Source organism: Argentina silus (genome assembly GCF_951799395.1).
Source record: "Argentina silus genome assembly, chromosome: 16".
Lineage (NCBI taxonomy): Eukaryota > Metazoa > Chordata > Actinopteri > Argentiniformes > Argentinidae > Argentina > Argentina silus.
Genome location: NC_139670.1, coordinates 889,069 through 903,279, shown reverse-complemented (window position 1 = coordinate 903,279; position 14,211 = coordinate 889,069). Strand labels below are relative to the sequence as shown.

At 53.1% G+C, this 14,211-nt stretch overlaps 2 protein-coding genes across 2 annotated transcripts in view; one reads left to right on the top strand and one right to left on the bottom strand.

The window, feature by feature from the left end:
• LOC310817126 (myosin phosphatase Rho interacting protein) overlaps positions 1-5,195 on the top strand; it is a gene marked incomplete at its 5' end in the record, with an annotated part of 30,427 nt that extends 25,232 nt beyond the window's left edge. The window contains 6 exons of the mRNA XM_083687563.1: positions 114-273; positions 504-611; positions 1,011-1,097; positions 2,104-2,266; positions 2,544-2,629; positions 4,389-5,195. Of these exons, the coding sequence (XP_083543689.1) occupies positions 114-273; positions 504-611; positions 1,011-1,097; positions 2,104-2,266; positions 2,544-2,629; positions 4,389-4,460 (676 nt within the window). The 3' untranslated portion in view covers positions 4,461-5,195. The remainder of the gene's footprint in view (positions 1-113; positions 274-503; positions 612-1,010; positions 1,098-2,103; positions 2,267-2,543; positions 2,630-4,388) is intronic.
• Positions 5,196-9,387: 4,192 nt separating this feature from the next.
• Positions 9,388-12,071, bottom strand: prr35 (proline rich 35; the record flags this gene model as incomplete). The annotated part of the gene is made up of 3 exons (XM_083687562.1): positions 9,388-10,258; positions 10,546-10,893; positions 10,939-12,071. The coding sequence occupies 3 exons, from the start codon at positions 12,069-12,071 to the stop codon at positions 9,388-9,390; spliced, it is 2,352 nt and encodes a 783-aa protein (XP_083543688.1).
• Between the last annotated feature and the right edge of the window lie 2,140 nt (positions 12,072-14,211).

Genomic DNA, 14,211 nt, shown 5'->3' with positions numbered 1-14,211 from the left:
TCTCTGTGTGTGTGTGTGTGTGTGTGTGTGTGTGTGTGTGTGTGTGTGTGTGTGTGTGTGTGTGTGTGTGTGTGTGTGTGTGTGTGTGTATGTCCTGTCCCGTCCCGTCCCAGGGAGGAGCTGCAGTCCATCCACAGGGAGCTGGAGGTTCTGTCTGAGCAGTACTCCCAGAAGTGTCTGGAGAACGCCCACCTGGCCCAGGCCCTGGAGGCAGAGAGGCAGGCCCTCCGCCAGTGTCAGAGAGAGAACCAGGAGCTCAACGCACACAACCAGGTACACACACACACACACAACCAGGTACACACACACAACCAGGTACACAACCAGGTACACACACAACCAGGTACACACACACACACACACACAACCAGGTACACAGACACACACACACAACCAGGTACACACACAACCAGGTACGCCCACACATGCCACAAAACACCAGATATTTCTCTCTTCTCTCCTTTCTCTCTCTCTCTCTGAACTTTGACCTCTGTCACCTTTAGGAGCTGAACAACCGTTTGACGGTGGAGATCAGTCGCATGCGCTCCTGTTACAGCGGAGAGACGGCCCTGTCCCCCCTCACCCAGGGCAAGGACCTCTACGAGCTGGAGGTACACACACACACACACACCTGTCCCCCCTCACCCAGGGCAAGGACCTCTACGAGCTGGAGGTACACACACACACACACACACGCACACACATACACACCCAGGGCAAGGACCTCTATGAGCTGGAGGTAGGACACACACACACACTCACACACACACACACACACACACACACACACACACACACACTCAGGGCAAGGACCTCTACGAGCTGGAGGTAGGACACACACACACACACACACCCAGGGCAAGGACCTCTACGAGCTGGAGGTAGGACACACACACACCCAGGGCAAGGACCTCTACGAGCTGGAGGTAGGACACACACACACACACACACACACACGTTGTTGGCCAGTGTTCTGTCTGCCCTGGTCTGACCGTCTCTGTGGTCTCTAGGTGTTGCTGCGCATCAAGGAGTCGGAGATCCAGTACCTGAAACAGGAGATCCACTCTCTGAAGGACGAGCTGCAGTCAGCCCTGCGGGTGAGACAGTCACATGACCTGTCCTCTACCGTCACATGACCTGTCCTCTGTCACATGTCCTCTACCGTCACATGACCTGTCCTCTACCGTCACATGACCTGTCCTCTGTCACATGACCTGTCCTCTACCGTCACATGACCTGTCCTCTGTCACATGTCCTCTACCTCTGTCACATGACCTGTCCTCTACCTCTGTCACATGACCTGTCCTCTACCTCTGTCACATGACCTGTCCTCTGTCTCTGTCACATGACCTGTCCTCTACCTCTGTCACATGACCTGTCCTCTACCGTCACATGACCTGTCCTCTACCGTCACATGACCTGTCCTCTGTCACATGACCTGTCCTCTGTCACATGACCTGTCCTCTACCGTCACATGACCTGTCCTCTGTCACATGTCCTCTACCTCTGTCACATGACCTGTCCTCTACCTCTGTCACATGACCTGTCCTCTGTCACATGACCTGTCCTCTACCTCTGTCACATGACCTGTCCTCTACCGTCACATGACCTGTCCTCTACCGTCACATGACCTGTCCTCTGTCACATGACCTGTCCTCTGTCACATGACCTGTCCTCTACCGTCACATGACCTGTCCTCTGTCACATGTCCTCTACCTCTGTCACATGACCTGTCCTCTACCTCTGTCACATGACCTGTCCTCTGTCACATGACCTGTCCTCTACCTCTGTCACATGACCTGTCCTCTACCTCTGTCACATGACCTGTCCTCTGTCACATGACCTGTCCTCTGTCACATGTCCTCTACCTCTGTCACATGACCTGTCCTCTACCTCTGTCACATGACCTGTCCTCTACCGTCACATGACCTGTCCTCTACCTCTGTGTTCAGGGTTCTCTCCACGACGTTTGAACAGCGTGGCGCTGGATTGCATCATGAAAACACGTCTTGTGTTTATTCATGTCAAAATGTAAAAAAATACCAGCTAAAAAGCAGAGGAACGTCATAAAGTCTATTGTTATTGTTATTGTTTGATGTGCAGGATAAGAAATACGCCACAGACCGCTACAAGGACGTCTACACAGAGCTGAGCATCGTCAAGGCCAAGGCCGACTGTGACATCACCAAGCTGACGGAGAAGCTGCTGGTCGCCACGGAAGCTCTGGGGGAGAGGAACGTAGACGGGACGGTCGCCCCCGGATACGGTGGGTGGGGGTACTACTGGAGGACCGTACTTGTTTCTATGACGACTTCTGGTCCTGTCAAACTTCAGATAAACTGAATTGCAAAAGTTTGTTGGTCTTAAACTGAGGACTGTGTTCTTTAATGAGATAAAACATCTATGAACATGATGATATGAACCCTGCAGTCAACACTTCAGTCACATTGATTTGGTGAAAATACTTAGTGAGAGAAATCCTGTCGCGTTTCTTTAACAAATAGAAACCCAGGTTGTGTTTGATTCCTGTTCCTTGTTTGCAGACATCATGAAGTCCAAGAGTAACCCAGACTTCCTGAAAAAGGAGCGTTCCACGCTGGCCAAGCAGATCAAAGGGGTGAGGTCAAAGGTGAGTGACTGGGGAGTTAAGGGTTAAACACAGGATGGAGACATTCCTCTTACTCTGTCTGTTATCAACATGTCCACAAGTGTAGGTGTTTGTTGTGTAAGAACATCTGTGTGTGTGTTTGTGCGCGCGAGTAAGAGTGTGTGTGTGTGTGTGTGTGTGTGTGTGTGTGTGTGTGTGTGTGTACAGTATTGTGAGTGTGTGTACAGTATTGTGAGTGTGTGTACAGTATTGTGAGTGTGTGTACAGTAGTGTGTGTGTGTGTGTGTGTGTGTACAGTAGTAAGTTTGTCCTGTCTTCTGCCCTGTCAGTCCATCAGTGAACAGGTGTCGTGGAATAGCTGACACCCTCATGAGGGGCCCCCCCCCACCCCCCTGGTGATGTAGGTATAGCATGTCCCAGAGTGAGCATGACCCCCCCCCCCCATCCCCTCCCCCACCCTGCACGAGCCCCATTAATACCCCCCCCCCCACCCCACACACACACACCCCTGTCCCCTCTTTGCCCCCTGCCCTCCCTTGCCCCCTGCCCTCCCTTGCCCCCTGCCCTCTCTTGCCCCTGCCCGTGAACCAGAACCCTGACCGCTGCGGTTCGGTCCACTAGAGAGGCAGGACTGTGCAGTGGTCCAGTACCGTGGCCTGGGGTGGTCCAGTGGTCCAGTACCGTGGCCTGGGGTGGTCCAGTGGTCCAGTACCATGGCCTGGGGTGGTCAAGTGATCTGGTACCATGGCCTGGGGTGGTCAAGTGATCTGGTACCATGGCCTGGGGTGGTCAAGTGATCTGGTACCATGTCCTGAGGTGGTCCAGTGGTCTAGTACCCTGGCCTGGGTTAGTCCAGTGGTCTAGTACCCTGGCCTGGGTTAGTCCAGTGGTCTAGTACCCTGGCCTGAGGTGGTCCAGTGGTCTAGTACCCTGGCCTGAGGTGGTCCAGTGGTCTAGTACCCTGGCCTGAGGTGGTCCAGTGGTCTAGTACCATGGCCTGAGGTGGTCCAGTGGTCTAGTACCATGGCCTGAGGTGGTCCAGTGGTCTAGTACCATGGCCTGAGGTGGTCCAGTGGTCCAGCATGTCGGCGGTTCGACTCCCATGTCTACTTTATTCAACCAAGGAAGAGAAGCTCTGCTCTGTGGTGTTGAAGAACCTTGTCTGTGAGTGTCTTGTCTGTGACTGTGTGTTGTGTCTGGTGTGTGTTGTGTCTGGTGTGTGTTGTGTCTGGTGTGTGTTGTGTCTGGTGTGATGTTCTGACCTGCATGACCTCTGTGTGTCCTTCATCAACACGTCCTGACTGACAGCCTGAAGTCTCATCACGCCATCACAAGTTCATAGTGTCTTTGACTAATGAGAAAATAAATGTATTATTATTATTATTATTATTATTATTATTTTATTTACTGAAGTTGAAGACCTGCAATATCTCTCTACTAATTCAGACAAAAAATGTAAGTGCAGTTGATGAAATGTTATTATATATAATGCTATTATTTTGTTTCTCCGTCTCCCCCTCCCCCTCCCTCTGTCTCCCCCTCTCTCTCTCTCTCCCTCTCTCCCCCTCTTGCTCCCTCTCTCTCTCTCCCTCCCCCTCTCTCTCCTCCCCTCCCTCCCTCCCTCTCTCTCCCTCCCTCTCTCCCCCTCCCCCTCTCCCCCTCCCTCCCTCCCTCTCCCCCCCTCCCTCCCTCTCTCTCTCTCTCTCCCCCTCTCCCCCTCTCCCCCTCTCTCCCTCTCCCTCTCCCTCCCCCTCCCTCTCCCTCTCTCTCTCTCTCTCAGAGCCTGAAAGAGGGATTGACTGTGCAGGAGCGCATGAAGCTGTTTGAGGCGAAGGATTCCAGAAAGATCTGAAGACGCTGCGTCCTGAGCCCCTCCCTCTCTCTCTCTCTCTCTCCCTCCCCCTCTCTCTCTCTCCCTCCCTCTCTCTCTCTCCCTCTCTCTCTGAAGACGCTGCATCCTGAGCCTCCCTCCCTCTCTGCGCTAACCCCTTTTCTATTGGTCGATCTAACTGTCAACACCACGCCCGTAACCAGGAAGAGATAGACACCGAGGAAGATGCCCGTCCGTGTGTCAGTGTTCCCCCTGACCCCTGACCCCTGAGCGGCTGCAGACCTCTGCTCCCCAGCAGAACCTGCTCAGACTTCTATCAACATTGTATTCAGCCTGTTTTAGTTTGTTTGTTTGTTTGTTTTGTTAAACCCTTCTCCCCCTTCTCCCCCCTTCTCCCCCTGTTGAATGGGTCCGGTGTGGACACGCCTCCTTCAGTCTGAAGCTAGCTAGCGTATGTCCATCAACCACAGCCTTGAAATGGCCGTCAGTGATTGGTCCGTTCTCCTGGGACCTAGGACCATGGTTGGCTGCTGCGGTCAGGAGACGCCTGATGAGACGGCGTTTTACTGCTCATGACCTTTTTGTTTCGCCTTATCAGTTCCTCCGCTGAACCGCCAACAACAGACTGGTATGAACGCTGTCTCTGGCCAATAGGAAACCAACAACAGACTGGTATGAACGCTGTCTCTGGCCAATAGGAAACCTTTGAACATCTGCTGTAGTTTTTCTTTTGTCTTTACCACAACAACTACTATTTCTGATGTGATGTGATGATGGGGGGGGGGGGGGGGGGGGGGTGGGGGGGGGGGGGGGGGGGGGGGGGTGGGGGCTTGGTGTACATTACTACTGTAAGAGCTGTGAGAGACAGAGGTTGTGCCATTGGTGGGGGGGTGGAGGGGGGGGGGGGTGGGGGGGGGGTGCGGTGGTATCTGCTGGTGAGGTGTGCGGGAGGGCGAGGGGGGGGGAATGGGGGGGCGCATCTGCTGTACTGTAGTTACTTAGAGGTTTGATTGACGTGGGAAACAGAGAAATGTGATGCTGTATGAGATGTTTTATATAACTTTATTATCAGAGTGTTTGTGTGTGTGGTGGGGGGTAAAGGGGGGGGGGGGGGTTAAAGGGGGGGGGGGGTGAACAAGGCACTTGATTACTTGAGGAAACCGAGAATCTTTATTTTCTCTCACTTTGGTCTCGTGGCGTCGAGCCAGCTTCAGATACAACCAAACTATACCGCTACTTCCTGTCAGATGTTACGGCCGACAACTTGCTACTGACGGTGAACAGAACTAGAACATGAGAACTAGAACATGAGAACTAGAACATGAGAACTAGAACATGAGAACTAGAACATGAGAACTAGAACATGAGCTCGTTTTCTCTCTTAGTGGGTCGTTGCTTTGGCTTTCTCCCGTTTTCATCCAAAACGTTGCCATTGAGTTGGGCTTCTGCATGACTGTGTAGTGATATGAGCTCGTGGATGATGAACTCTGTCGACCTTTCTGCCTTCTTCTCCTGTTGTGTTTGTGGTGACGGTTCGGTTCGAGCCGCCCTTCCCCTCCGTACGCCCTGCTTTGCTCTGGCAGCTTTGTGGTTTCGCTTTTGGTATCGAGGGAAATGTTTGAACTGAACTCGGCTTCTCTCCTCTAAAGCACTTGGTCCAATAACCTTCTGATCTCTCTCTAAAACCTCTCCTGTTTTTCTGCTTCGTTTGAGTATAGGATCATACACACACCCACACAACCTGTGCAGCTACGAAAACACACTGTATAGTATTCAAACACACGCCTTGTAAATATATATATGCCACACAGAGAAGAGTTTTTGTGTTTTAAATCTGTACCTTGCTTATTAGCTCTCTATATATGAAAAGATATATATGAATATTTTTTATTTTCGTTTGAATGTAAAACGGCAAATAAATGAATCGTTTCTGAAACCTTGTTGTGAAAGTTATTTTGTCCACTAGAGGGCGCTATCGGTTTACAGTGTTGGACAATGTTGGGTGCCACTCCGAAGCCCTACACACAGAGAAGGTGAATTAACCTGCTGTGGTTTTATTTCAAATGAGATAGCTACATGGTCAGTGGTGTCATGTATTTTAATGCCATTTTACGGTGATGAGAATGTTTATGTTCAATGTTCAAGTTCTCATATGATATATATCATATATCATTATGATATCAAAGTATCATCTGACAGGATATAGGTTGATCTGAGGATCAATCACACAACAGATTACAATCAGACTTAAAGGGATAGTTCACACAAATTATAAAATCACATATTTAGTTCCTTTTCCTGAAAGGACTATATGTATTATACTATATATAATTAATCCATAGACTCATTTCAGGGTAAGGAGCCAAAATTGTGATTTGTAATTTGGGTGAACTATCCCTTTAATTGGGATTTTAGTGCACTGAACTTCCTCTTCCTGGTATTCCTCTCAGACTCAGAGCCCCTGTGGGAATGCAGGTGAGTCACAGGTGAGTCTCTGGGCTTGAGTCAGAGCAAACAGCCTCTGTCTTTCTGGAAATCAAACATGTCATTTCTGCCGTGTCCCGTTCTGGGACCTGCTGTCGGCAGAGTGTGGTGCAGGTGCAGAGTGTCCCATTTTCACCCCAAGGTGCAGTGTGTCCCATTTCATGTTCTAGCAGGTGTGTGAAGCACAACAGTGGTCTTTGTAAAGGCGCATTTTGGACTTGACCCGGCCTGACTGGCCTCGTGGATTTGGCCTGAATGTTTGGGCAGGTGAGGGACGGTGGTCTAAGTGACTGTGTGTGTCAGACCTCCTGGGGTTATGTGTGAGGTGAACGGACAGGCCTCTGACCTCTTCATCACGACCGCGGAGCCCCTGCTCAGTCTCCAGGTGGAGGCTGGTGACCTTTGCTGCCTCGGCTGGGTGTGAGGGGTGGAGGGTGGACAGGAGAGCGCCAGGGCGGCCTAGCAAGGTGCACCTGTCCTGGGGGCTGACAGGTACCCGTCTCCCTGGTCTGTGTGGAGCCTACAGGCCCCAGGCCCTGACCTTTGGAGGGGGGGCTCTGGACCCTGCCGGCCGGGCTCAGGTGACCCTGTCGTGGACTGGTTTAGCTCAGGGACCTGCTTCACCTTTAGCATGGCCACCCAGGGCCCCCCACCCCCCACCCCCCACCCACCTTGTCAGGGCCGATGCAGGGGAGCCAGACACCATGCCCCCTCCGTGTCAGGGTGAGTAGGCCATGCCACTGTGTGTTAGGACCGTCTGCCTGTGTCCCAGACTAGCAAGGGGAGGTAGAAATCGGAGGACGGGCTCATTGTAATGCCTGGAACGGAGTGAAGAATGGTATCAAACACGCGTCAGATACCGTTCTTCATTCCGTTCCGTGCATTACAATGAGCCCGTCCTCCGATTTCTACCTCCCCCAGCCTCCCCTGGTGTCCAATAGTGTGTGTGTGTGTGTGTGTGTGTGTGTGTGTGTGTGTGTGTGTGTGTATGTATGTATGCTGCACTGTCGAATATCGATAAATAAATGATAAATAAATGAAAATATTCTCTCTCATTTTATTGTTTCATTCATTTATTCAAATAAACAGAAGTGCGTTTAACACAGAGGTGTACAGTGCAAAGTCTTAATAGTCGTTAAGATTATTAATTATAATAATCATACACTTAATAGATACAATCCAACCAGACGAAGTCATCATCCATATAAAACATAACATTTACTTTTTAATTCATTTCAATAATTACATCAATTCAATAAATTACAGTTATGTACAAAGCGGGTCCAAGGATTGTCTCTTGCCAGTTATTTGACCCATCTGAGAGGGTGAAACCTAGCTCTGGTTTCTGGCCTTCAACAGTGTGTCTTTCTAAGTGCACGTTTAGATTTGGTCTTTTCCCAAGGCTTCCATTTCAAGCATTGATGGAATCATGTTTTCTTCCCAGAGAATCCTGGATGAACGGGTCCTGACTTCACCTCTGAGAGAAGGGTCAGGGTTAGGGTCAGGGTTAGGGTCAGGGTCAGGGTTAGAGTTAGGGCTAGGGTCAGGGTCAGGGTTAGAGTCAGGGTCAGGGTCAGGGTTAGGGTTAGGGTCAGGGTTAGGGTCAGGGTTAGAGTTAGGGTCAGGGTCAGGGTCAGGGTTAGAGTTAGGGTTAGGGTCAGGGTTAGAGTTAGGGTCAGGGTCAGGGTTAGAGTCAGGGTTAGAGTTAGGGTCAGGGTCAGGGTTAGAGTTAGGGTTAGAGTCAGGGTTAGAGTTAGGGTCAGGGTTAGAGTTAGGGTCAGGGTTAGGGTCAGGTTAGAGTTAGGGTTAGGGTTAGGGTCAGGTTAGAGTTAGGGTCAGGTTAGAGTTAGGGTCAGGGTTAGGGTCAGGTTAGAGTTAGGGTCAGGTTAGAGTCAGGGTCAGGGTTAGAGTCAGGGTCAGGGTTAGGGTTAGGGTTAGGGTCAGGTTAGAGTTAGGGTCAGGTTAGAGTCAGGGTCAGGGTCAGGTTAGAGTCAGGGTCAGGGTCAGGTTAGAGTCAGGGTCAGGGTTAGAGTCAGGGTTAGGGTCAGGGTTAGGGTCAGGGTCAGGTTAGAGTTAGGGTCAGGGTCAGGCTCCAGTTTGGTCACTTCTCATGCGTCACTCATTCATATCTCTCCTTTATTCACTCCTTTTCTCATAAGGTGCTACGCTTGGCTGTGTTTGGGGGAGTAGGGTGAGGAAGGGGGGAGGGTGGGGGGGAAAGAGAGGTGAGGGTGTGTGTGTGGGGGGTGGGGGGGTGTGTGTGTGGGGGGTGGGGGGGTGAGGTGAGGGTGTGTGTGTCTGAACAGTGAGAAAGGAGTGAAAGAAACATTAAATAAATACAGTAGTGTTGTATCTTCAGGAGAGCTTTCAAGTGTGTCTGTGTGTGTGTGCGTGTGCGTGTGCGTGCATGTAAAAGAGAGGGAGAGAGTGTGTGTGTGTGTGTGTGTGTGTGTAGGACGGGTCTCTAGGAGTCAGTGAGGGTCAGGGGGCTGGGGGTCCCCTGCAGCTCCCCGGGCCTCTGGGTGGGGGGGGGTCTCTTTGGGGCTCTGCCGGCGGAGGCGGGGGGGCACAGCAGCACGCTGGAGTCCGCCTCGCACTTAGTGGTCCTCCCGGCCCACAATGCATCAGCCGGGCTGGGCCTCAGGCCCAACCCCCCAGGGGGCGGGGACAGAACCTCTGTCTTCACCACAGACACGCCCCCCTGGCTCATCTTGATCAGCACGTCCAGAGACTGCCTCCGACTCTCCAACGAAGCCTTCATCGCCTTCCTCTCCTCCTCTTCCTCCCTCTCCTCTCCTCCTTCCTCCTCCTCCTCCTCTTCCTCCTCCGTCTCTGTGGCAATGTCGTCTTTCAGACCCCCGTCTCCTGTGGCGACGTCCTTGTCTCCCGTAGCGACCGCCTCTGTCCCCCTGGCCGGGGGGGGGTCCTTCCTGATGGACAGGTCCAGGGGTCCTTCGCTGTGGCGGGCCGTCCGCTCCAGGGCCTGATGGATGTGGGACAGCTCGCTGCGGATCTTGTGGAGGTGTTCCCAGAGGTGTCCTTGGGCGGGGGGGTCGGAGGGGTCGTCCCTCCCCAGGTGGGAGACCTTGCGTTCGGCCTCCTGGTACTCCTGCAGGGCCTTGGACAGGTCGCTGAGGAGGGCTGCTGCTGACTCTGCGGAGGCGGCCCCCCCCGTCCCCCGCCCCCCCCCGTCCCCCGTCCCTCGGCCGGTGGTAGGGTCCTGACTGCTGGGTCTCACACAGCGTGGGGGGGAGGGCGACCCACTGCCCGGGCTGGAGGGGGGGTCTGGGTACCACTGCTCTACGGGTCGAGACTGTTGCTGGGCGCTCTGGAAACTACGGAGAGAACAAAGGTGAAAAGGTGTTTTAAATCTACAGTGGAAACATGATATAATATTACGATGTTAAAGCCACAATCTGTGATTTTCATTTCAAGTCCAAAGTGAGGCCTGGATTTTGTAAAATGTAAGAGTGGGTCATACTAAATCTAACCGCCAGAATTTGACTCCCATCTTAGTTTTTACAAACAGACAACGAAAAGCAGATTGTGGCTTTAAAAACTGGGATAAGCGTCAACAACTTTGACTATCACATGTTTTGGGGGCTCTCCCTGGGGGTCTTACCCCTGGCTGCTATGGAGTAGGAGCTTGTCCGTTGCCATGGCGATAGGCGTGTTATTGTGGATGTTCTTGAGCAGGTCTAAGGTGAGCTGCCCCAGCGCCGGCTTCTTCTCCTGGGGGGGCGCCTCGCGGCTCCCCAGGTGGGCTCCCGTCCTCTTCAGGCCCCAGCCCGGCCTCCCCTCCCTGGCTGCGGCCGGGGACCTCTCCCCTGCTCCCCTGTAGCCTGAGCCCGGGTCTGGGGACTCCCTCTGGGCGTGGGAGGGGGAGGGGGACCCCCAGGACGTCGGGGAGGCTGCAGCTGCCCCCGGCCGCAGGGCGGGCACCTTCCACAGGCTGACCTTGGGCTGGTAGCTGGGTGGTGGAGGAGGGGGGGGGGAGGGCTCCACGGTGGAGGAGGAGGAGGAGGAGGAGGAGGTCTTCAGCCCCTTGGTGATGTCACCCTGAGCCACCACCGCTGCCGCTCCGAAGGCGTGCTCACACAGGAAGGGGTAGTAGAAGCGTGGCGGGAGGAGGGCGCCGCGGTCCGCGTGGGGGTGACCGGCGTTGGCGCCCCCGGTGGCCGGGTGGTGCATCAGCTGGGCGGCCGAGGCCAGGAAGGGGAGCTGGGCCAGCTGGGCGTGGGCGGAGCCAGCCATGTTGGCAGCGGAGGGCAGGGCGGAGTTGATGTAGGAGAAGAGGCCCGGGCTCAGGGGGTAGCCCACCCCCAGGACGGACAGGTTGAGCCCTGGGCCGGGGGGGTCCTGGTGGTAGTCCAGCAGGCTGGGGGGAGGGGGGTAGCAGGGGATGGAGGAGCCCCCCGCCCGGGCCTGGGGGTGGGGGTGCTGGCTGGCCTCAGCCTTGGCCTTGCTGGTGGTCAGCAGCCTCCACTGCTCCGAGAGCAGGCCGGGGGCCGACAGGCACGTCTTGGACAGCTTCAGCTGGGCCTCCACCTCCAGGGAGCGCGCCCGGAGCAGCTGGTCCTCCAGGGAGAACATGTCGGCCATCAGCAGGTCCGGCTCGGCCCGCTTGGTCCTCTTGGCGCCGTCTGTGGGGTCTCTGGTACTGTTGGAGCGGTTTCGGGTCATCCCCGTCACCTCTGACCCCTCCCCCCTTCCTCCCCCCGTCCCCTCCTCGTCCTCCTCCTCCTCCCCCCCCTGGCTCTCTCCCTCCTCCCCTCCGTCGTCCTCCGGGGCCCCGCGGGGCTGGGGCCTCTCCTCCACGGCCGTGCCCACCTCGGGCTCCTCTTTCCCGGCCGCGGCGCGGAGGCAGTGGGCCTGCTGCTGGAGGGGTCGGAGCTGGTCGTGGTGGAGGAGGTTGCCCTTCTTGTAGGGCCAGTCGGACTCGATGAGCAGGGACAGGGAGTTCTTACACAGGCTGTACTTCATGTGGTTGTACAGGTGGGACTTCTCCATGCAGGTGAAGGGGCACTGGAAGCATTTGTAGTTGTAGGGTTTGCCCCAGGGGCGGGGGATGTAGTGGGGTTTCTTGGGCTTGCGCTCCTTGTGTTTGCACACGGAGGTCACCTTACACGCGTGTACCTCCTTAGACATGACGGGGATGAGAGGAGGTTTCCCTTTTGAAGAAAGAGTGTGTGGGAGAGGCAGGGGTTCTCTGTCCGTCAGCGGTTAAATGAAGATCATTTCTGGCGGCTGAGGGACTCTTCGCTGGGATCCTGATCACCGTGGGAACGAAGCTGTAGAACACAAAAAAAGACAGATATATTATTTATTAATTATTACATAAAAAGTAAATTTTTCTATAAACAGACCATTTAATGAATTTAAAATATAAGAATTTCATACCAATTTTGTATTAGAGGATTCAGATAAGTATTCAACAACTCTTTACAAAGTGAAAAAAAAATTACAAAATTTAAGATCATATTGCATCTTAAATCTTAATGTGTGTGCGTGCGTGCGTGTGTGTGTGTGTGTACGGGTGAATGGGGGGCTATGTATCAGCATGTGTGTTTGTATTTATGTACGTGAGTGCATCATGTGTTGTCTGCCTGCTGTGCCCCCCCCCCCCCGCCCCCGTTCTGTTCTCACTGTACCTGCCACTACTCATTAGTTCCACAGCAGTACCAGCCAGCGCTAGCAGGCGCTAACAGGCGCTAGCAGGGCCCAGGGCTGGGGGGCAGACAGGCTGCCCTGGGGGGCTCTGCACCTGGGCAGGGGGGGTTTACTCTGGGGCTGGGGGCCGGGGCCCTGGAGGCCGGCCACGGGCGCAGCGTGGCCAGGGTGAGAGGTGCAGAGGACGGGTACAGGAGGCAGGGGGAGAGGGCGTATGGACGGGTACAGGAGGCAGGGGGAGAGGGCGTATGGACGGGTACAGGAGGCAGGGGGAGAGGGCGTATGGACAGGGCTGGGTCTTAATGAGAGCCAGTGTTGAGCCATGGGGCATCGTTAGTGCCAGGGCTGGGATCTGGGTCAGGAAGCATCGCCCGTTCTGCTGCGCTACAGACTCTGTCTCTCTCTCTCTCTCTGTCTCTCTCTCTCCCTCTCTCTCTCTCTCCCTCTCTCTCTCCCTCTCTCTCTGTCCCCCTCTCTCTCCCTCTCCCTCTCCCTCTCTCTCTCTCCCTCTCTCTCTCTCTCCCTCTCTCTCCCTCTCTCCCTCTCTCTCCCTCTCTCCCTCTCTCTCCCTCTCTCTCTGTCCCTCTCTCTCTCTCTCCCTCTCTCTCCCTCTCTCTCTCTCTCTCTCCCTCTCCCTCTCCCTCTCTCTCTCCCTCCCTCTCTCCCTCTCTCTCTCTCTCTCCCTCCCTCTCTCCCTCTCTCTCTCTCCCTCTCTCTCTCTCTCTCTCTCTCTCTCTCATATGTGTTTATAGAGTTAGGGTGGTGCTCTTTAAGTTAGTTTGTTCTGGTAGCTCAGCTTGGTGACAGCAGTTAAAACGTGTGTGTGTGCTGGTGGATATCGAAGTATATTGGTTCTACGTTTTGTTTGGTTATTTCTCTTTGTAGAATGAGTTGAAAAAAATGCCAAATTTGTCCAAATTATATACTATATTAATCTGTGAATTTGTTTTGTTATTCTATTTGTCGTAAAATCTAAGGTATTACCAATAAATACCTTGAAACTAATCTGTGCCCTCAAAACCCTTAGAAAACAGAGAGGGAAGACACAGAACAAAAACAAGAAAGGAATTCAACTAAAATATCAAAATAAAATGTATAGATTTTTTTTCTATTCAGTCAAAGCCAGTATTACTAATAAAACAACAAGTAATAAACAAAAAACACTCTGTTATCAATAATTGTTCAGAGTTTGGGTTTCTATCTAGGTTTCTATTTGATAATCGCTGTTGACATGACAACAAACCATTTGACCTCTCGTCGGCGTGTAATTAGTTCTCTTTCCCTAAAGGTAAACAGAATAACTGAACCATGCCGATTAAATGTCAAATTAATTTTGACGTCAAAAATCTAAATCTAGTTTAACACACTCGACCTACTCTAATATCTGGTACAGCTCTATGAAATACCATCTGTACACAAACACAACACTGTAACCAACCACTAAAACACTCTCTAATACTGAACATCTGCACTGTGTGTCATGTTTAAAAAAGTATATATTAACGATGTGTAATACTGTGCATCCATGCTGTTTACTGCAGATTGATTCTATTCCAAGTCTGTTGCTCAGGCAGCCTGTCCTTCAGTTGTAGGAGTCACTTTAATCTGCTTAGGCTCC